Source organism: Rhipicephalus sanguineus, chromosome 1 (assembly GCF_013339695.2).
Source record: "Rhipicephalus sanguineus isolate Rsan-2018 chromosome 1, BIME_Rsan_1.4, whole genome shotgun sequence".
In the NCBI taxonomy this organism is placed as follows: domain Eukaryota; kingdom Metazoa; phylum Arthropoda; class Arachnida; order Ixodida; family Ixodidae; genus Rhipicephalus; species Rhipicephalus sanguineus.
The window spans coordinates 38,322,908-38,346,422 of record NC_051176.1 but is presented as its reverse complement, the minus strand read 5'-3'; the positions used below and the strand labels follow the sequence as shown (position 1 = coordinate 38,346,422).

At 47.7% G+C, this 23,515-nt stretch overlaps 1 protein-coding gene across 1 annotated transcript in view; it reads left to right on the top strand.

The window, feature by feature from the left end:
* The window catches only part of LOC119390684 (protein obstructor-E), a 70,368-nt gene extending 48,473 nt beyond the window's left edge, over positions 1-21,895 (top strand). The window contains exon 4 of the mRNA XM_037658373.2: positions 21,794-21,895. Within this exon, the coding sequence (XP_037514301.1) occupies positions 21,794-21,844 (51 nt within the window). The 3' untranslated portion in view covers positions 21,845-21,895. The remainder of the gene's footprint in view (positions 1-21,793) is intronic.
* The last annotated feature ends 1,620 nt before the right edge of the window (positions 21,896-23,515 follow it).

Sequence of the window (23,515 nt, the reverse complement as noted above, 5' to 3'; positions counted from 1 at the left end):
TGCGCGACATGGAACGAAGAACGAAATTCTTCCAACAGGCATAGAAGCTGGGAACGCTCGACCGACGTAAGGTTGTCAGCAATCGAGGAACGAAATACATCAGCGGATGACGAATCAGATGTGGAAACATCACTGAGCGTACGGGAGCTGGCGCAGTGCGTGTCACCTGGTGCATCCATAACTTGTGCGTCTTCGAGGGGTTACGCTCTGCCGAGACATTCCCCTCGCACCAACGTAACAGTGAACGGGGATGGGTTGGTCACAAAAATATCCGTGTCGCCCTGAGTGATTTCCACGGTCGCAAATGGCACCAGTAAGCCTTTCCTAGTGAAGACGCGGTCACATGGAGAAAGAAGTGCAACGGCGTCGCAGAGACCGGTGCAATAGACTGACACAGCCGTTGACGAATTTGCAGGAACTGTGATGTCATCTTTGACGAATACCTTGGTCGCAGCCGATGAACTGTCTGCCGGCGTCAAATCTGAGAATGGTGAAAGCTCTGTTTCGGCTGGTGCGCAATGAATGACGGCGTCGTGGCGGGCGAGAAAATCCCATCCCAGGATAACGTCGTGAGAGCACGAAGAAATTATGATGAATTCGACGGCGTACAGAGCGTCCTGAATGATGACACGGGCTATGCATACCGCTGTCGGGTGAATACTTTGGCGCTGGCTGTACGGAGGGAGAGCCCGGAAAGTGGCGTCGTCACTTTTCGTAGCAGGCGGCTTAGTTTAGCGTCCATAACAGATACGGCGGCTCCAGTGTCGATAAGGGCAGATGCGCGAACACCGTCCACAAAAAACGTCTATCACGTTCGATGGGCTTCGCTGAGGGCTTTCGCAGTTCGAGAGCGTCGCAGCCCTTGCCTCGTGGACTGCGACGACTAGTTTTCCTGGTTGCGTGGGACCGGACGTGGCCGCATCGGTGACAGCGAGCGGCGTCGTGGTGACGGTGAACGGCGGGGAGATGCAGCTGGGCGAGACGTCGGCGACGGAGGCGTAGGTGGGTCGTAATACGGGCGGTTCGACTGGCTCGTGGAAGGCGACACGTCTCTAGGCGGCTGCACGCAATTACAATAGCGCGCCACGTGGCCGGCGTAACAGCATGCGAAGCATATGGGGTGGTTGTCAGGTGTGCGCCATCGGTTCGCTGGGGAAGGGCCCGCCCATGGTGCAGGACGGGATTGACGGGGCGGCAACTGATAGGACTGCATGGTGGGCTGCAGTCGTGGCCTGTGCGTGACGTCGGCGTAGGTTACCGGTATATCCGCTTCGAAAGAGTGAGGTCGAGCGGAGGCTTCGGCGTAAATGTGTGGGGCCGCCGTAGCGATTGATGGGGGCGGTCTTGCGACAACTTGGGCGTAACTCAAAGGTGCAGGAGCCGGATGGTGCTGGTGGTACACGGGCACGACCTCCGCGATTTCCTGCTCGATTGGTCGACGGAGGGGAGGCAGAAGGGTGGTCGAAGGCTGTTGAGCGTACCGAGGGCGAGCAAAGTCCAGCAGAGAGAACTGGCGCGCGATTTCCTCGCGTACGAAGGTCTTGATCTCTGCGAGCAACGCGGAGTGGTCGGGTATGGTCGACAAGCCAGCACCTCCACCAAATTATAAAGAGGTTTATTAGCGGCGACGATACTCGACAGCGACAGCCAAGGCGGGGCCGACTCTCAGCGCGAGCTGCGTTCTCTTCGAAAAAAGCCGAAGAGGGCGATCCACTAGAAGGTGTCCGAGAGGACGACCCATTACCAAGTTCGAACGCTTCGCTACAATATATATATATATATATATATATATATATATATATATATATATATATATATATATATATATATATATATATATATATCGTAAGAAGGCAAGTGATGCCTAGTAGAAGCCGAGGATGAAGAAGCGCGCGTGAATGGAATAAATGCATGACATCTGAGCCCCGGTACGACTATCATTCATAACGTCACACAAGTCGACAGGATGAAGACCTGGCAGCCGACTCATCAGCCGCATGTCATCAAGAAAGCTCTCGCAAGACACCTTGACCGCATGCAGACCACAGAAGCAGATCCCCCTCTGACCAGCATCATGGCAGCAGCATCGACAGATCTTGATATCTCAAAGTACACCGGATCAGCAGAGGATGGACCCGTACAGGAACGGTTCGACCTGTTAGAGCTCCACGCTCCGCTGCATCACGGTCTGAGCGGGACATGGTCGCTAACTTCAACGACTACTTCTCCGATGAGGCATTTAAGTGTTATCTCAACACATCTTTCAAAACAACGAATCATGGAAAAAAAATAAAAGAAGAAATTATCACTCGCTTTAAAGAATACGACGAATACCTGTCCGTAACCCATCAGCTGGAGTCATTTCAACTTGGTCATCACAGTAACGAGAAGTCTTCATGCAGCAAGCGTATTTGCCAAACGAGACTTCATGTGCGAAAATTATCGACGCTTGTACCCATATTGCGAATCTTCCAAATATATCTCGCGCATTCGAACACCGAATAAAAATTTACCATTCCCAATAGACAAGGTAAAGGATCTGATGACCGAAAGACATACAGGCCATTTTTGCAAAAGACCATCCTACCGCCAGGTTTACCATGGACATTTTCTGCGAGTTCTCTGCACCATAGAACTCCAGGCGTTGCTGGACCATCTGGATCACTTGATCCTTCGTGGCGCATATCTGGCCCACAACATGGTTTGGCATAAGCTAACGTCTGCATTGCTGTTGAAACTCGCGACACGCCTCTCAAGATCGTTGCATTTACGCGTGACGAGCTGGCAAATCCGCACGAAACCAGACCAGACCGCGACTTCCTGGAGCAATGTCTTTCGTCGAAGGTTTTCAGCTCATAGTGAAGTGTATGAGGCAGCGCTAGAACGAATACAATGACGAGAAAAAACAGGACGTGTATTCGTCCTTGTATTCGTTCTAGCGCTGCCCCGCACACTTCACTATGAACCCTAAAGGGGTATTCAGACGGGGGAGAAATGCTCGGGGGAGGCGGGGGGGGGGGGGGGTTGCGGATCACGTGACCGCGATGTCACGGATTAGCGAGTGGGCGTGACCCCCCCGCGCCTCCTCGGAGGAGACGGGGACGTTTTCCCCGAAACGACAAACAATCCCCCGGCGGTGGGGGATATGGCGGAATTTCGGGCTCTTGTTTGGCCACATCGTTGCACTTGCTCCTGCAGAGAGCGGCAGTGGGTATCCAGTCTGCAGCTGGATTGTCGTCTGCAGCTCGTCGTCAGCAGCTCGTCAAACGGGTGGTGCAAGCCGCCAGAGTAGTCTAGTAACACTGGTCTCCCCCTCCGTTTGCCTCGTCCGTGTGAGTGGGGGGCATTTGTGGAGACTTCTCCTCGCGAGTTGACGTCACTAGGCTCCGCCTTTACCCCCCGAGCATTTCTCCCCCGTCTGAATACCCCTTAACCAACTCGCCCACCTTTCCGTTTTCAGCTCAATAGTTGCACTGGGACAGAAGCAGTCGCAAGCACAATCTCGTGAGACAACGTATGTTACAGTATCCTCCAGTGTTCAACCACCGGAATGTCGAAGCGATATGGATTCACCATACAGCACCAGCTCCAACAATCAAAACGAAAAGGCTTTTATTGCTTTCGATGACAAGGAACATGCATATCACTCTCCAGTGCATTATGCACAGTCAACCAACAGTGTAGGTACAGAGCCGTCCACTTCTACCCTGAACACCGCGCCGTGCGGCCGGCGCTCCGCGGAGCGCCTCTGCCGGGCGCTTCGGAAACTAGCGCGCAAGCGCAATGACAGCTGTAGGCGGGGCCTTCGCCGCGTCGTCTGCTGGAGCGCGGCCGTTCGACCGAATTGCGCCTGCTTTGCGGTGAAGCAAGCATCACCCTTGTTATATGCGCACGCGAATTGAGAATTTGGTGCGGTTCTCGAGAAGCGCCGAGACTGGCTTTTTTGCAAGCAATCGTACAAGTAATAAACCTCGGCCCATACATGAGCAAAACATTCAAGCGGCGCTGGCACTGCCACAACTGAGTGATTCGGCGGAACAGAAAGAATATCCCGCAGCTCACACGACTGTTTTTGATCAGCGCAAAGTTGAGCGCCGCAAAATTGGTGATGAATATATCGTGTAAGTTCTGACATAACATCTTGGAATGTTTCAAAATTTTGATTAGTTACTAACCTGTAAACAAAAGAATGTGACTTGTCCGTTAATCTTAGAAAACTGATATTATAGCATTTGTGTGTTACGAATAGCGCTGCTTTCATGTGCTACCGAATTTAACTCGCCAATATTCCACCCTATTCACTGCCTACTGGCAGCCGTGTTTCTTCGTGCTATTGACGCATAGAAATTAAGAAACGTTCTAATCGAGTTTTCAGCAGAACTCGTACGGGGCAATCAGTGCACCAAACAAGCGCCGATGACAAATTTTTACTGCTGTGAGCAGGTGCAGAATAAAGCTTCATTCCTTTTTTGTCTCTGGGCGACACAAGGCCCGCTTATCGCTTCATATCTTTCTTGACTCGAAACGTTAGCCCACTGCTCATGTGACCCTTCAAATCATAGCGCCGTCAAACTTTCTTTTTTTTTATCGCCGCGCAATAAAGGGGCTGCATATGTTCGGTAGTACTTCATTCCAGTATTGCCTCCCGATTAAAGGACCATGCCGAAAGTACCGGAATACGAAAGACGACGCATCGTAGATTTATGCCTTACAGGATATTCTCAACGTGCAATATCTGCGATGACGAACCGTCATCTTGCAGCTGTCAACCGGATCATTCAAGCGTACAGGAATGAAGGACGCAGGAATGAGATCCGCACCAACTTCCCAATTTGCGTGCCCATATAACAAGTGATGCTTGCTTCACCGCAAAGCAGGCGCAATTTGGTCGAGCAGCCGCGCCCCAGCAGACGACGCGGCGAAGGCCCCGCCTACAGCTGTCATTGCGCTTGCGCGCTAGTTTCCGAAGCGCCCGGCAGAGGCGCTCCGCGGAGCGCCGGCCGCACGGCGCGGTGTTCAGGGTAGAAGTGGACGGCTCTGTACATTCAACTAAGAAGACAATCGGCCATTTCTGCAGCAATATCAGCCGGAGCGGCGCGGGCAAGGTGAACTTCAACTATTGCGACCAAAATTTGAACAAGGACCCTAACGAACTAAAACATCTTCGAAAGCAGAGTTCCGGCATAGAAGAGGTCAGAAAGGAAACGAACTGAAGCAAAGAAACATTCTTCATCGAAGATATCTCCGAAAAAAAAAAGAAACGTCAAGCAATTTTTCTGCCCCAGAGTTCACGACTTGCAGCAAGCTACCAACAATGCAGCAAAACGAGCCGTCGATCAAAATTAACGACAAAATACAGCCGCTGCCTCGCTCTCCGCGTGAGATGGGGTTGTAAAGAAGGTAGGCTATAACTTGCATTCTTTCAAGTACGCGCCGATTAGAAGCATCAAGAGCAAATTGCAACCGAAGCGAGTGTCGGTGATGCTGCCATTTTTGCCGGAAATCGTGACGCTCACTTCCGGGCGACAAGTGATTTTTTCTAGTTTTCCAAAAAACTGCGACGCTACAAGCGACGGCGATGGATGGGCCTCCGCGACAACAAATCATGTCGCTCGGCACTGTCGCTCGTCGCCGTCGCTCGAAAATCGCATGCATGCGGTTGGGCCTTTATGCGATGCTTCAGTCGCCGAACCTGTGCACCCGAAAGACCTGGGAATCTACGCTGCCAAGTCGAAAGGCATGGCTATAATGCAGTTTATCCATGAGCTGAGAATTGCACTGTAAGTGTGCGGCGTTGAACTGTACTATCGCGCTCAGTATTGGCTCATTCACACTGGGGAATCCGCCGGCCACAGCGACCGGAATTCGTGCGCCGCCGAAATTCCACATTGTTCACACCACTTAGCAACCGCACCGCCAAAACTAGGGCGCCTAGTTGTCATCGTCCCTTCGAGCGAAGGAACGCTGGCATCGACGCGCTCTGCATTGTGTACGCGTTTCGTTACGGCGAAGCGCATAAACAGGAGCAGGGTCGTCGAACTGCTGGGCCTGCTGGAAAGCAACTTTTTGGGGATGTCTGACGAGGAGAAACATAAATTCGCCGAACAAGAAACGACGCAAGCAGTTGTGGTTGCTTCGTTCTGATTTGCAAGACGCGAGAAGCTTGGTGGAGCCGAGATAATGCTACCCGTTTTGCAAGATTGCGATGATGTATTGCAAAGATGCTAATCGCGACAACGCTTGGCAGTTATCGAGAGCTACAGGATGATTACGAAAGACTTCACCGTTGCTGCGGGCTTCGAAGACTGCGATATCACAAGCGCACCGCCATTTTTCGAATGTTCGACTCGCGTTCCGAGTGGTTCGCGGTGAGGGAATCCGGCGGCAGCTTCCGCAAAAATAGGTCCAGGACCGATCGGCGCGGAATGGGCTTTTCCGGCGGATCTCGCCGCCGCCGAAGCGGATTCCGCGCGCTCTCGCCGCCGAATGTCTCAGTGTGAACGCGCCATATGAGCTACACCACGCGAGCGCGTGGCCGAGCGCGCTGCAAGCTTGTACATTGGCGCCGATCGTGGCATATTTTTGTGTTATCGGGAGAGGGTTTGGCTGATCCTGCGAATGCACATCGCCCCCACATGCTTGCTTTCACCCTCGCCCTTTATTTGGAAGAACCTATTGCCTTTCATTTTGCTCGCTGGTTCTGTCTTTACTGAAGAAGAGAAATTCGAGCACAATACAGCGACTTCACCGCCCACCAGACATGTCGTGCGAATCTTATCAAAGAATGAGCGTTAACTTCGTGCAAGAATGGATATGCAAGTGCTGTTTTAATTGAATTGGGCACTTTCCGATTGCGTCATGCTTCTAGAGAAAAGGCAGAGCCGGCGACGACGCGGGCCGTGCAATATTTTTAAAAAAAGTTTTACCAGAGCTGTGCTGCCAATTCCCAACGCGTTGCCGTTGATACTGTTTCGGTGACCGCTAGCAGCATTTGTTCTATGGGCGCGGCAGCTGTTACTTTGTTGTTGACAACAACTACGCTGACAATACGTTTTAATAACAGGTCGATTCCACGAAAGATCGAAAAAGGGTGTATATTTGATGTTTCCGATTTTCCTGATAATTTTGTATGTTGTGCACATATGATGGCACAGCACGAAATCGCAGTTCGTTTTCAAATAAAAAAATTTTTCAACACAGCAAAATTCGACAAGTGTCGCCGGTTGACGACGACCATTTTACGAAGAATGCGTTTTCGTAACTTCGGAACCATGCTGGCAGCTACTCAAGCTATATATTACAAATATCTTTCTTTTTGGCGGAAGTAGAAGTAAACAGGAAATAGCTCTTATCATTTCATGGAATTCTGAGTAAATTATGTATTTTTAAAAATTCACGAAAAACGCTGCGTTTTTGAAAATCAGTCAAATTTGGGACGCTATGGCTACTTCTGTGAACATCTTATCTTGTTCATATTTGCAGTATGAATAGGCCTTTATGTGAGTAATGAACCTCTGCATTTGTATTTCTCTAATAATTTTCAAAGTAGTAAATTTTCATGCTCGAAACACCAAAAAAGAGAAAAGTGCTCCTCCATTCAAAAATCTATAATAAAAAAAACCCAATCTCAATTTTGTTCAAAGTCCCCCAACATGTTCTCAAAGGACTGCAGAATGATATTATGAAAAAAACATGTTGCATCGTTTTTGTTAGAACAAAAGCAGAAAATGTCAAACATTGTGTTTCCAGAGCGTGGTGGCCACTGCGTAAAGGACATCTCTAGTAACAAGAAAATACAGTAACACGTCTTTTTCTTCTCTGAGCTTCGCTAAACAGCAGTAATGATCTATTGTTGGAAAGTGGGAACTGTTCTGTGAAGAAAAAACGCCAGGCCTGCGCTGAAACCGCAGCACAGTCACAGCGAAAGCTGGAAGAGCGGCGTTTCTAGAGCCCGTTTTAAGCTCTCTTGGGGCGACAATACAAGTACACTAGAAAGGTACCCACTACGCCATAAATCACAATTTTTCTTAAGTTGGGAGGCACCTACTAAGCCATTATTCGTCATTCTGCGGAGAAGCGAGGCACCAGCTACACGTCTGTAAGGCATTATGTGCACTTTGTTGACGCGACGACTGATGACGATGAAGAATTATGGCTCAGCCTTTTGTAATGGGTTGGAAGCTTTAAACGGCCCACCAGTTATGTAATTTGCATTGGGTGACGCCCGGTCGCTATTTCCTTCTCCCGTCATGCTGTATACCATACGTTGAAGTGGGAGAGAGATGGGGGGGGGGGGCGAAGAACTTCACTGAGACCTCGAGGAAATGGATCATGCGCTTATTGGCTTCCTTGGCAACCAATACAAGTTCACTTGCGAGGAACCCACTACGCTATAAATCATTGTAATTTTTGAGAAGTAGGGCAGCAGGCACTGTGCCATTTTTCGTCATTCTACGGAGAGCATTGGTACCTGCTAAACGCATGTAAGGCATTATGCGCACTTTGTTGATGCTGTGCCTGATGACGATGAAGAATTATGGCAGATCCCTTTGTAATGGGTTGGAAGCATTCAACAACCTACTCGTTGCGCAATTCGCATTGTGTGACGCCTGGTTACAGAATTCGCGTTGTGCGACGCTTGGTGCTTATTTTACTGTTCAACCACGCTATATGGCATATGCTAGTGTGGTTCCTTCCCGACATGAAGCCTGTATAGGACCTTTTTGCAAAGCATTTTCAAGCACCGGCATGGCTCAGAGGTTAAATACTGGGCTCCCACGCAGAGGGCCCAGGTTCGAACCTCGTTCCATCCTGGAAGTTTTTTCTTATTTCCTTTTTTTTCTTATTTCGAGCGATACTGGTTACGGACACCGGCGGCGGCGGCGGCGGCGGACAACTACGGCGCCAAAAACGGCCGGTGAAATGATCTCATAACAGCTTTCGCTGTAAAAAAAAGATCGTTCCAATTAAATGCATTTGCGACACCACTTACATTCCTCGTCGACGGGCAGCACGGACATTTTCATTCCTCTGGATAATTTTTTTTTAGTAAATGCACTTATATAAAAGTAACGAAGCTAAACGCGAAATATGTGTAGCTGATTCGATCATGCATTGTAAGAATATGAGAAATCGCAAAATGGCGGCAGTGGTGAACGGCGAGTACCGCAGTGCAACCTAAGCACAGCAGCCACACATTGTTTGCCAGGCTTTGTCACTATGCACGAGAAAAAGCTGGGGTGTCGATTGCGTTGGTTACACGATACATTTTTCACCGCTCGTCGCTCTCCCGCCCGGTCTCTGGATCCGCACCGTGCGGATCGTGTGGCCCGCGCTACAAGCACTCGTGTAAACGGAGTAGCATGCGTTAAGCGGACAGGTGCAAAGGGCGGCGCGATGGACGCCCGCCTGAGCAGACGACAGCAACGAGTACGGCTGTGCCAGTCAGCCAAACACCACCTGAGATAGAAGTTAAGCATCCAAATTGTGCTTCACTTTGATGCGATCACTATCCTACGCTCTGAAGGTGGCTATGGGTAGGCGTTATAGCCATGGCCGAGATTTTGTACGGACTGGCTCATGGTGCACAAAAAGAAAATTCCGCTGCAGCAGAATTTTCGTTACGTAGAAGATATCGGATCGAGACTCTTTTGCGGAGGGTCATGAAGCAGGATGCGCGCTCAATTTAAGAGGGAAACCAGATCTGCCAGCACTCCTTCAAGAGAAAGAAGGATATGCAAAACAAAGCAGATGCAATGCAAACAAAACGTGTTTTGTCCGTGGCCAGAACTGCTGCCACCGATCTTCACGTAATCGATTCTTTTTAAACTCTGCATTGATCACATAAGGTTTGACAACGTACACATTTGTGCCAACAAAAACCACACGTCTTGGCTTCCGCTCTCCAGAAATTCATTTCCATTCATGAAGAGACCTTGGCTTTTATACCAATCTCTCAATTCTGGCACAGCACATCATCATAAGAGATGCATGGAGGGAATGCGTTCTTTAGCACTCAAGATATGAATTATACTCAACTGAAATAGATGAAAGAAAAGGAGGCTACAACTGAAAGTGCATACTATGGACTGAGGGATGTCTAACACTGGCGTGAAGTCGCAAACCACGCGAATGCATTTAATTGGAACGGTCTTTTTCTTTACAAAACAGTTCCCAATTTCCGACCATAGATCATTACTGTTGTTTAGCGAAGCTCAGAAAAGAAAAAAAGACGTGTTGCTGTATTTTCTTGTTACTAGAGATGTCCTTTGCGCAGTAGCCACCACGCTCTGGAAACACAATGTTTGACATTTTCTGCTTTTGTTGTAATAAAAATGATGCACCATGTTTTTTCATAATATCATTCTGCAGTCCTTTGAGAACATTTTGGGGGACTTTGAACAAAATTGAGATTGGGTTTTTTTTATTATAGATTTTTGAATGGAGGAGCACTTTTCTCTTTTTGGTGTTTCGAGCATGAAAATTTACTACTTTGAAAATTATTAGAGAAATACAAATGCAGAGGTTCATTATTCACATAAAGGCCTATTCATACTGCAAATATGAACAAGCTAAGATGTTCACAGAAGTAGCCATAGCGTCCCAAATTTGACTGATTTTCAAAAACGCAGCGTTTTTCGTGAATTTTTAAAAATACATAATTTACTCAGAATTCCATGAAATGATAAGAGCTATTTCCTCTTTACTTCTACTTCCGCCAAAAAGAAAGATACTTGTAATATATAGCTTCAGTGGCCGCCAGCATGATTGCGAATTTACGAAAACGCACTCTTCGTAAAATGGTCGTCGTCAACCGGCGACACTTGTCGAATTTTCCTGTGTTGAAAAAAAATTTTTATTTGAAAACGAACTGCGATTTCGTTCTGTGCAGTCATATGTGCACAACATACAAAATTATCAGGAAAATCGGAAACATCAAATATACACCCTTTTTCGATCTTTCGTGGAATCGACCAACACTAGTTCTGAACATAAACCACTCTCCAGTCATTTCGCCAAGGAAAGGGGGAGGCAGGAAGTGCTTTTCATGGATACGTCAACGTGAGACCGTGTGCAGTGTTCTCGAATAATAAACTTACCTGGCTTTCCAAAATAATTGTGTGGTCATCAAAAGAGAGCATAACGCTGCCTGAATAAAAAAAGGTAACTGATATTTAAGCGAAAACAAATGCTGCGCTGCTTTTTGTTTTTTATTTTTGCGTAATATCCATTAAGTGTAGCTTGAAATGGCAAAGAAAAGTCAATTTCTCGTAGTGCTGACCGGCTGCTGCTGAACCGATGGCGCGTCAGCGCTGATAATAGGCAGTTTTAGAATAGCGTACGCAAAGCTTTGCGTTGGCATTTCGCGCAACTGCGCATGCGTCGTACGCTAACCGCTTGCGGGCTCCCGTTAAGTGACGGAAATGGCGGGCCGTAAACGCTAACTTAGCGTATGCTATTCTAAAACTGCCTAATATTAAGCTGCAAGAACTCGAGTGACGGGACAGGAAAGTAGATGAGGCGGTCGCCATGCCTTCGTAGTGGGTCATGGCCCCTTGCACGGCAATCACATCCTGCATTCTGGACTGTAGTGACGCGTACAGATTGTCAACGAAACTGCGTTCATGTAGGAGGCGCATCCATTCTTCTTCGACAGCGCTCCATAGCTGATCGGCGGATGAACTGTGTAATCCTCTTTTGCACAGACTGACCTTCTTTCTGCCCCATACGGCCTCAATGATGTTGAGCTCTGCCCCTTTGGGTACCCACCTGAGGCACCGCACCCCTCGCATGTTGAAGAGCTCTTCAACAACATTTGCAGTGTTGACAGGTGACAGGTCTTGCTGGAACAGGAAGTCCCCGTCAGGAAAAGGCCCGTCCAACGCGTAAGGTATCATGACGTAATCGAGGATGTCGCAATACCTTGCCGATGTCAGCGGTCCCTCCATGCGGTGCAAAACGCCAAGCCCATCACGGGACACGGCGCCCCAAACATTAACAGCCGTGCGTCCGCTCGATGCTACTTCTTGCACGTAGAGGGGGTCGTAGCGGGAATTGACAGGGCGCCACACACGTTGCCTTTGGTCCCAGCGTGTTGTGAACGTAGATTCGTCAGAGAAAAGTACTGTTTTCCAGTTGGCCGTGGTCCAGGATACGTGTTCTGTTGCGAAGTTAAGACGCGCCGTCTTGTTTGACAAGGAGAGGCGCGGCTTCTGGGCCGCAACGTGGCTCTTGAGTTTGCCTTCCGCTAGCCGCCGTTTTATTGTCGACGCGCTTGCAGACACTCCAGCGGCCGCACCGATCTCTCTGGCAGTACTGAAGGGGCTTGCCTTCGCGGCGTCGAGGATGTCGGCGTCCTGAGCAGCAGTCGTTGCACGAGGGTGCCGCCTATGTGGAGCATCGCTGATGCGGCCTTCTTTCCTATAAGCTTGGATGATGCGATTTACGGTCTTATTAGACCTCCCCGTCATCCCTGCTATTTGGCGTTGTGTATACTGCTTCTGGGACAGCTCAACTACCCGCAGGCGCTCACTGTTAGGCACTCGGGACATTTTCTAATGTGAAGAACATTCAGTATCTCACAGTGCACGCTACACACAGCCACCTTCACGTAATACGGTAAGCGGCGCATCAGCCTAGAATTCCCAATTGAATAAAATGAAGGAAGCAAAAAGAGCAAGGATAGATATCACGTGTTTTGTGAAGCTCGACTTGCCGAGCACAAAATTTCGTCTTCAGGACACGGTGGCAGTTATCATTTTCGAAGCTGATATCACCAAAGGATCAAATGAGGGCGAGCGTGAAAGAAATGGGGGCGATGTGCATTCGCAAGAACAGCCAAACCCTCTCCCGATAACTCGAAAATATGCCATGATAGGCGCCACTGTACAAGCTTGCAGCGCACACGGCCCCGCGCTCGCGTGGTGTAGCTCATACTGAGCGCGATAGTACATATACTGTTTATACTCAATACCACAAAGTTCATAATCTATATTTACGATGCACTTTCAGATTTATAGCATTGAAGTTATTCTTAATTATTGGTTGTTGCATTCGTCCGGTCGCAGCAAGGAAATCGGGTAATATGCAAACTACCCTCTCCCTTCAACCCTCCCTCGGGAGAAATCCTCGGTGCGCTAGATAGATAGATAGATAGATAGATAGATAGATAGATAGATAGATAGATAGATAGATAGATAGATAGATAGATAGATAGATAGATAGATAGATAGATAGATAGATAGATAGATAGATAGATAGATAGATAGATAGATAGATAGAAACGTTCTAAGTGCTTTTGGTTCGCTAAGAAATGCTTCGCATTTAAAAACCAAGCCAGAGCCCAAGGAAAGACCAGTACGCCATAAGAGGCACACAGAAAAATGCGTGACGTGCCATTAAGGTGTCGTCTGCCGCATGACACCAGGAGCCCGCGACGTGTGTATCACTGATCCCGTTAATGGTGAAGCAATCGCCGGGCAGATTCCAAGGGCTGACGTATCGGCCCTCCGCAATGCACCAAGAAAGCGCGGACAATTTAGAGTAGGTCTTTTTAGTGCGCCAGCGAACAGCGGAAGTGGTCCGTAGAGCGAGTCAGAGCCTAGAGTTGATAACACAGACAAAATATATTCTCAGTTAAGGCAGTACAAGCATCACACAAGCATGCACGCTCGGCTAGTATCAATTACAACTCACAATATAACTTAGATGGTGTTTCAAACAACGGGAACAGAGCAAACCGATCGGGAGCTACAAATGCAATCTCATGCATTACAAACTATTCAAGAACACTTATAGTCTTGAATATTCGCCATACGTATCCAGTTCACAATTCTTGGAACGTATCTTGAATGCCTCTCTTTCAGGAAACACACACGCAAACTGCAGCTCTGATCGTTGTTACCTTCCGTCGTCGGCCCCGAAAGTTTGTCCTCCAGGAAACACTCATGCAACCTTTCACTGCTCACACGGAGTCGTCACCCGATTCTTGCAGATCGACGATCTTTGGCCGGCCGAACCACACTCAACATAACTTCTTCACCACCTCTGGGCCAACTACCGACTCCCCGTCACTGTACGCTAATATCTGCTCGCTCCCGGCTTCCAGAAGCTTCTCTCAGCTTTGCATCATCTGTTCTTTCACGATGTTTTTGCGTTGCGCGCGCTCGCTGAGGGAACGGCTGGCGTCGTGATTTCCTACGTTCGTCTAGAAGCTGTGGTGCATACGTATATTTCAGCGCTCGTTCGTGACAGTGCAAAACACGCCTGAGCGACGGGATACGCTAACACACGAACAAAGTTAGCAAGGAGCAACTTGACGGTCTCCTTACGACTCACTCAAATAAGTGCGCATGCCGACGCCTCGGGAGTAAAGCAGTAATTCTGGGGCAGAGCACTGACGAGAAGATGAGGCTGAGCAGTCACACACACGGTCACTTATGGATTGGCCTCAGGTGAATCGAAAGCCATCTTTGTTTTCTTCTCAGTCACGTGTATTGATGCCCCCCCCCCCCCAAGAAGCTTTCGGCGCCTCATGTGATTGTGGCGCCGAGCTCCGGCCTACATTTGGCAAACCGACGATGTCCTGTGATGAAGTCATAGTGACGCCATGAGGAGGTCATAATGACGCCACAAAATTTTGCGAATATTGGCGTCACCATTTGATGTTGATTTTTAGCATCAATCGTGTTAATGCCGATAGCAGCGGCCACTTTTCGCGTATGATGAGCATTGTAAGGCTGCCGCCATAGTAATCGAAGCTCATTTCAATGAAATTTGTGACAGCGCATGCATCAGCAAACGTTCCATCACATTGGGGGAGATCGGAGATTTCTCTTCGTTCCGTGTTTGTTCTGGCGGTGTTACGTCACAAAAGTGGGCGGTCCGCAGCTCTCTCTCGCCGAGAGGAAGAAGACAGCCATTCGTCAAGCGGCGAGCTTTCCCGAAGTGGACGCGCATCATTTTTCCTCGGCAAGGGGACCGTATACTTCAAAACGAGGTGTTTCTCGCCGTTTAATAAATACAGTTGCTATACGAAAAGATATTGTTTTTTTCTTCTCAAGCTCAAACAATTTCTGAAACAGCAATAGGTTTGAGTATCGATATTCATTAGTGTTAGTTTTTTTAACGTGGTCGCAAGGGGTGTCACGCACGCGAAAGAAAGGGAGAAAAGTAGCGGTTGGCGCAGTTTTTCTAAATGTCGTCCCCGCAACGTCTGCTTGGCCCCCGGGTATCGGATCATCAAAGGGACCTTCTGCTGGCTTTTATGAAGCTGCACCCACAGATCGCGACGCCGTCGTGCCCGCTGGGGCCATCGTTCGCGATTGAGGACCGGGACGACATGTGGCAGTAGCTGGTAGCACTTTTGAACGAAAAAGTCCCTGCGCGTAAGACACAACCTAGTGGCAGGCCCGTTCGTTTCGTTCGCACTGTTCGTTTCGAGCACCGAAAGTGGCGCCACACTCGCTCATATCTTCAAACGTATCTCGCACCTCTAACCGCTCTGCCTCTGCTTCGAGAAACGCAGCAAGAGAGGCCCCCGTCGCAAGCGCCATTTTCTCAAAATCAGCTGTTGCGGCAAATCCATGCTGTGCGAAGCCGCTTGTTCGCTCGAGAGAACGCGTGCAAACGGTTTCGCGCTCCGTTCGTTTGTAGCAGACGACATGCTCGTTATGACGCGGTATAATGTCACCAAAAAAGAAAAGATCAAGAAAAAAAAAGAAATGGCTACACCCCTCAGAGACGTTGTTTCTCGGGCTTCGGCCAATCGCGTGCACCAGCAGAACGGGTACAGAATGAACAGCGCAGAACATAGATCTCCGATCGCCCCACTCGTTATGACGAGGTATGACGTCACCAAAAAATAAAAGTTCGAGCAAAAAAAAAAAAAAAGAAATGGCTACGCCCCTAAGAGTCACGTGGTTCCTCCGGCTTCGGCCAATCGCGTGCGCCGCCAGAACGGGAGCACAACGAACGGCGCAGAACACAGATCTCCGATCGCCCCCATTGTCAGCAATGGACATGACATTTCTGTGTATGACGGAAGCATTTGTAAGGAATCAACTTGTCCTAGTTTTCTTTCCCTGTTTCTTTTTGTTTCTTTTCTAAGTTTGTATAAATGAGCACGTGTTCTGTGATGCATCCAGCGTTAGCTATATATACTGCTGATCCTTAAAATAAGCTTTACCATTAAATGTTTGCGGCCTGTGTGTGTTGTTGTTTCGCTCGTTTGGTCCCGCCTTGAATACGCTATAATATTTGCTGTTATGACGAACGTAGCGTATCGAAGCAAAGAGTGAAATGATCAATTAACCCTTTCAGGTACATGAGACACATATGTGCCCGTGACTAAATCAGGTGTGTCTAAAAACCTGCTTCGTCAATGAGCGTATAACTTGCACATTCGACTCGTTTAAGCTGGCTTTAGCAGAACATTATGTTTTGGTCGGCATTACTGTCTTACAAATCCCACTAGAAGCACCGTTTGTGACACCGGAGGGCAGTGCGTTTTTCGCCCGACAAGGTAATTGCAGTATTTTTAACTTGCGCTTTGCTATCAGTAAGAAACTCAGAGTAGTAGTTTCTATATGCTTCATAATAACCGCGACAGCAAAAGCAGTGGTTAAATGAGCACCTATCGTACATTATGTGGCGAAAAACTGACTTGGGACACATGTGTCCCTATGTACCGTGACGGAACATCGATTCTACTTTGAATGAGCGGACGTGAACGCTGGTGGTGCCATCCTGCCTTATCAAATGTCACGAGGAAAGATTGCGTGATTCTTTCGTGCTTTTGTGTATCCGTGAGCTAGTCTTCGTAATTTGCCTAACCTCAGCTTCTTGCCTCGTAGGAAGATAGCTGGAATGTGGCGTAAATTTCCTGTGTCAGAATAAAAAATCTACCAAATCTTTGCCGATGACAGCCACGAAGAAACTGGGTTTTACCTTGACGTTGTGGCGCCTCTGGTGGCTGCCAGCAAAGAACAGAGGGGAATGAAGCTCGGCCTTGGGCTGATTGCGACGCGATGAATGACCTTGGAAGACATGGCGTAGTAGAGCTTGCACCGTAAAAGCTTATCACAATGCCGCACGCGATGCGGCGAGGAGCTACGCTACTGTGCACTGTGGCACTGTCTTTTTTTCGCGCGGCCTTTTTCTCTCAAATATGCATGACACACTAGGCCGACAGCGAGTTCTGCTGGAGAGTACTATCGCGCTCAGTATGAGCTACACCACGCGAGCGCGTGGCCGAGCGCTCTGCCAGGTTGTACAGAGGCGCCGATTATGGCATATTTTCGGGTTATCGGGAGAGAGTATGGCTGTCCCTACGAGCGCGCATCGCCTCCACCGGCTTTCACCCTCGCCCTCGTTTTGCTCTTTGGTGATAGCTTCGGAAAGGATAACTTAGAAGATGAAAGCAGTCAAGTGGGGGTGATGCGCACTCGCACGAGCAGCCATACTCTCCCGATAACTCGAAAATATGCCATCATCGGCGCCACTGTACAACCTTGCAGAGGGCTCGGCGACGCGCTCGCATGATGTAGCTCATACTGAGCGCGATAGTACGTCTTCTACATCCGGCCCGTCTTTTGTGTCTTCATGTGGAGCCTTTGCTTCCAAGAAGGATCACCTGGTTTCCCTCATCGTCCCTTCCACGTGTCGAGCCAGATTTATAGCCTTCGGCAAGGACTTGTACCACCGGAAGTTCAAGCACTGTTCAGATGCATCTCACCTTCACTTGGCCATTCTAGACATGTTGCCAAGATCATTAAATTGGAGTTGCGACGCCAATTAGGCTTTACTAGCACTCGCTGAAGGTGCTCTGCCATGAAGAAAATCCCAAATGGACTGCGCACAGGATAATCTGCACGTTTTACGCCGAATAGCGGCACAGATGACCGAACATTGGTGGACGAGAATTCTTAGCGCTGCTTTGAAGGAGGCGCCAAGAGGTAACACCAAGGAAAGCAAAAGCGGAGGTCTTCTTGGTGCCACTGCTCTTAGCGACAGCGTGACCTCTATTTTGGAGAAAGGCCCCAAGTTTTCTTATCCGCTGAAGGTTCTGCTGCACGTGTAAAGCCTTCAATCGCCAGATAGCCGCACGGGAAAACGAAGAAATGTGCCTTCTTGAAGGCCACGACTGTACGTTCAAGAAGGTCCACAAGCAATCCGCTGGTATCTCTAGTGACGCCATGTACAACACTACTTCAAGCAAAATAATTTGTGGCTACTTCAGGCTGACAAGGATGGCGGCTTCGCAGAGCTGCCTGTAAAGGTACTCAAAAGAAAGCCTACCCAGGCAATCGACAAGAACTTCCGTGTTGCCATGGTGTGTGCGTCGCAAGTCAAGCGCCATTTTTAGGATTTGTGCCCTCAGATCAACATAATGGACTTGGCCAAGCGCATAAAAAAACTGAGCGAAATTCCCTCAGTGTCTTCTTTACAGCCAAGACGCACAAGGTTGTTACTAATATTCGCATCATTGTTTGTGAAGCGGACACCTGGCAGTTCAGTGATAGCAAGTTTCTTTTTTTTGTGACTTAAATGGACTTACTATAAACGACCTCTTTCCAATGAGGAATTCCAATGACGGCCAAGTGAAGTGAGCTGATTTCTTGTGGCCAAGTGAGGTCAGGTGTACCACAAGGAAGCGTGCTTGGTTCACTAGTGTTTCTTGTTTTTATTAACGATTTACCAGGCAGTGTTTCATCCAGAATCAGACTTTTTGCAGATGACGGTGTAATTTAGCGTAATGTTTCTTGTGTAATTGATGAAGGGGCTCTTCACACTGACCTGAACTCTGTAAGGATTTGGCTCGAAACTTGGCTGATGCCACTGAATCTCCAATTTATGTCTTTCACTCATCTAACTTCTAGACTTCAAACTTTCTACGTAATAAACAACAATAACGTTCATCTTGCTTCCATTTATAAATAACAAGGACTTGGGTTCTGCAACGATATTACATGGAAAATACATATTGAAACCATTCTAGCACCTGCTAACTGTTGTCTTGGCCTCATCAAACGTAATCTAAAACATGCTTCACCCGACGTTAGGAAAGTAGCATGCACTACATTTATTGGACCAAACGTTGCTTGAGTACTCGTTGGACTTGCTCGACCCAGAGCAAAAGTGCTTTACTAATGACACCCAAGCTTCGCAAGAAGGCGTTGCGAAGTTTATTTTCTCAAACTATCCACGAACTAGTAGCGCCACACAGTTGACACAACGTGGTGAACTCCAGAGCTTGTCAGTTCGTCGAAATAATCACGTTTCACACTCTTTCATAAACTTTATCACCACCCGTTCCTTCATGACGGATTTTTTTCATGCCTTGCTCGTCATCATCATCTGTTCAAATTAAAACGCGTTCTTAGATGCGAAGCAGCTTTTGCTCAGGGCTGTGTCCGTCGTCGGTAGTGGCGTCCTCGCTCCACTGCGCATGCCCCTACTCTCTCTCCCACTCTCCTCCTTACGCAGGTGTTGGGTCGCCTTCGTCCCTCTCCTCCCCCCCCCCCCCGCGCTGCAGCCGCGGCGCAGCCTCTCCTCCCACCATAATGCAGCCGCGCCGCAGCCAAATACAACCTGTAACCCACTCTCTCCTCTCCCTCCCACATTTCATGTGTATATAAGCACGTGCTCTCGGTGGGATTCCGTCATTCTCGCTTCGCTCCCGTTCGGAGGAGTTGTAACGTCAACGTCGGCGCCATTCGTTCACTCGGCGCTAATGGAAAGCAACGCACAAACACAACGTAGTGATAACGCAAACACTAAATAAAAACCTCACACGCTAACTGAAACGCCGAGTGAACGTAACGGAAACTTGGTGTGCGCCCCCAATGCTGCTTGGCATCCCCTCATGGTTCCCTTGAGTGGGAGATGGTGTAATTTTTGACGTACATCAAGATACGCTTAATCTTTCGTATGACGTACTACAATTGACCGGAATAACCTGCCATCTGCTATTGCAACGGAATTCGACTCTGCCCAATTTCAGAAACTAGTTCGCTCTTATATCCTGACTGCTGATCAAGTCACGTTTTACTGCCCTCGCTGTTTGTCTTTTTTACTTATTTTTCGGTTCCTATACTAATAAAGAGCTGTTAAGTAGCGCGAAATATTAGTTTTTTGCGGTACAATGTAACTTCTTTCAATGTCATTTTTTGTTTTCCGTTTGACTGTTTTCCCTGGAATATTTTTCTTATTTTCATTTGAAGATGTTGCACACCACCTATGTAACGCCCCCAAATTGAGGGCCTTTAGGGTATACTGAAATAAATGAATGTTATTAGTTTCCTGCTAGAGAAAAGTTGTGTCGGCCTTGGGTTCTCTGTTGATGTTGATGATTTATTCTATTCAGTTCCCGACCACGAACTGCTTAAAGATCTAAAGCATGCAACGAGATTATAGGTGAAATTGCCGTTGTTAGCAAAGGTTCGATCACTGTCGAGAACTGCATGACGTTGTTAGATATTTATCTCGTGGCCACGTTCTTCTCTTATGAAACTGACTTGTTTTTTAGAAAGGCAGGGTATTTGTATTGGTTCGACTGTAGCACTTCTTGTTGGCAACTTTTAAGCGTGTATTGACAGTGAACATGACCATGCAGGCTTTTGACAAGGCCATCATTCGCAAGGTTTTTAAATACGTAGATTATTTTTATATTTTTTTAACAAATAACACTAACACGAAGCACGACAATACGGTAGTCCACACATTAAATGTTTTTAATTTGCATGTGAGAGCAATTTCCTTTATGCATGAGACAACTGATGATGAGCTGCAATTTTTTACTAATTAACTGCTCGTTCGCTGCAGACCATGTGCGCTGGCGTTCTCAGACTAGCGAAAGAAATGGTTTGCTACCGTTCTAATCAGCCTATTTTGAAGTGGTAAAACGTGCTGTTGCTGTGATGTGCCTGGAGTCATCTCTCAAAAAGTCGTGTGATCACTAGATCCGGTATAGTTTTTGTGCGCAGATCGGCAGATTTGCACAAGCTGGGTACCCCGCTCTGTCATTGCCGTAGTGGCTGAGTTCCTGTTACAAAAGCTTAAGGGCACAAGAAAAGCAGCAACAACCGGCAGTACGCAGCGTGTGATGCGGCCCGAGGTTCCGTCATGTGCACTGTGTGTCGCATTCCGCCAAGAAAGGCGCTTGTAAATACAAAGCTCTGATTGTTCTTTTGGGCCCAAAGAAGCTGTCCGTGCTTTGCTTCCTCATAAGTGGAAAAAAACATCGGCTTGTGCGAAAAGGCCCTTCGTCAATTGTGCCGTCGTAGTGGTTTACGAAAGTCCACTTAGTTGCGTAAAGGTTTACATAGGCCAAGCGGTACGCTGTATAAATGACAGTGCTAGGGAGCGTCCGCAAAATGTAAAGTAAGCGGGAAAAAAACTATTTAGCCAATGATTGTAGTGCAAGCACTTCTTATCCTCGACTGGATGAGATTACGATTATCGGAAGAAGCGGCAATATGAAAGCACCCTTGGTACTCGAAGCTTATGCTATATCGAAGAAAGTCAGTGCATACGTTAGTGATCCTTCCATCACCCTGTACTGTAGAGAGAAGGCGCTTCTGGCTGTACATACATCTCATTCTAGCTTTTTGCACGTGTGCTCTTGGTACTGCATTTTCACTTTTTATTCAATGTTTCCGCCCATGAATAAACAATCAGAGTGTGCGCTTGTGCCCTAACCCTTGCTTGCGAACGCGTCTTTTTTCGCGCCGTCAATTTGTTCTTTCTTAATATAGAAATTACTCATTTTTATTTTCTGACATCTTTTCTACAGGTAGCGCAAAAGCCATCCGAGGACCAGGCCCATTCAGAAGAAGAAACGTGAAAAGGCTCGGCGGATGAACCTGTTTCGAGTGTTACTTTTTGTGCTTGTAGTACATTTATTTTACAATAAAACTGCCTCTGTTTCACTCCGCATGAGTTGCACTAATGTAGTATTATTAAATGGATTCTTTCGTACTTGAAAAGCAGAAGAGTGCTTGTCGAGGTCAGATGTTGGGCTGCTTCTTCAACCATCAATGCTGAATGCTCTCTAACCTCCTGGGTTACTGCCTTCAGGATAGTAACCTGCGAAATCTTCAGCATTTATGTCGAATATTTCTTTTATGCTGTTGCCCAACCAGAACAGATTATTGCTGTAGAAGAGTGCGTTACGAATATTAATGACGAGCAGAAATTTATTTTGCAGGGTCGTATTTATGGAGAAGCTTTTTTTAATTGTTTTCTACGTATTTGTCCTACACTTGCATATCATGGCGAGGACAGCAATTCATTGAAAAGTCAGGGGTCTTATCAGCTTCAGGGTCGCACCTGTTCTTAGGCGCCGCCACGGTGGGCTAGTGGTTATAGCGTTCGGCTGCTGACCCGAAGGTCGCAGGATCGAATGCCGGCCGAATGCCGCGGCGGCTGCATTTTTCATAGAGGCGAAAATGTGTGAGGCCCATGTACTTAGATTTAGGCGCACGTTAAAGAGCCCCAGGTGGTCGAAATTTCCGGAGCCCTCCACTACAGCGTCCCTCATAATCATATCGTGGTTTTAGGACGTTAAACCCCAGAAAAAAAGTTATAGTCGAGCTTATAATTCTAGCATTTAGTCATTGGTATGAATGAAACTGTCATTAAATTAGCATTTTCGAGGTTTATACATAACGCTAACAACTCTGACCTATTAGTGATCACTAGTTATATGCTCTTCTTGATATTCTCGTATTTTCATATGAATGTGGCATCACGAGTATCACTCGAAAATTCTATGAAAGGGTGATTTAATTAGGTTTTCTAGAGTAGAGCCCAAATGTGTCACTCCAGAGCACTGTCTAGTATGACAGCCGCAGCAAAAAATTCAACGTGCGGTCACTGTATCCAAGTGTGATTAAATGAGCGCTTATGATGGCACTGTTGCAGCAGCAATGACCTTCAGTCATTCGTGATCACTAGCGTTATGTTCAGCTCTATGGTATCGTAGTTTCCTACACCGTTACTTCATGGGTATCAAATAAAATGTCATTGAAAGGGTGATTCAACTTTTGTCTGTAAATTATGGCACGACCGAGTCACTAGTGATCACAAATCACGTCGTTTTTCATGGCAGTCGAAGTTTTATTGCGGGTGTGTGTCGAGTCACAGTTATATTTCGAGCCACGGCCCGATAATCAGTGGCTGAAATATGTCACACGAACGAGGTGTGCGAACAGGCGCCAAGAGCAGGAGCTCGTCACCAGGTCGGAAGGATACAGCACGATGCGATTCATCATAAACAAACTTCCTGTCTTGCTATGTGGCTTCTGTATTCATGCGAGCACGCTGGCGACACTGAGTCAGTCCTGAGACGCATTCGTGGAACGAAAATGGAGATGGATTTACGTTGGAGGTAAAGAAAAAAACGTTGTCCTTGTGTGTGTCACTTCTTCCCCTTGTCTGGCGTCTTTTTGACTGGCTTTGGCCTCAGCATCATGTACCAACTGACCCAGACTTCGACGTTATTGCATTATATTTC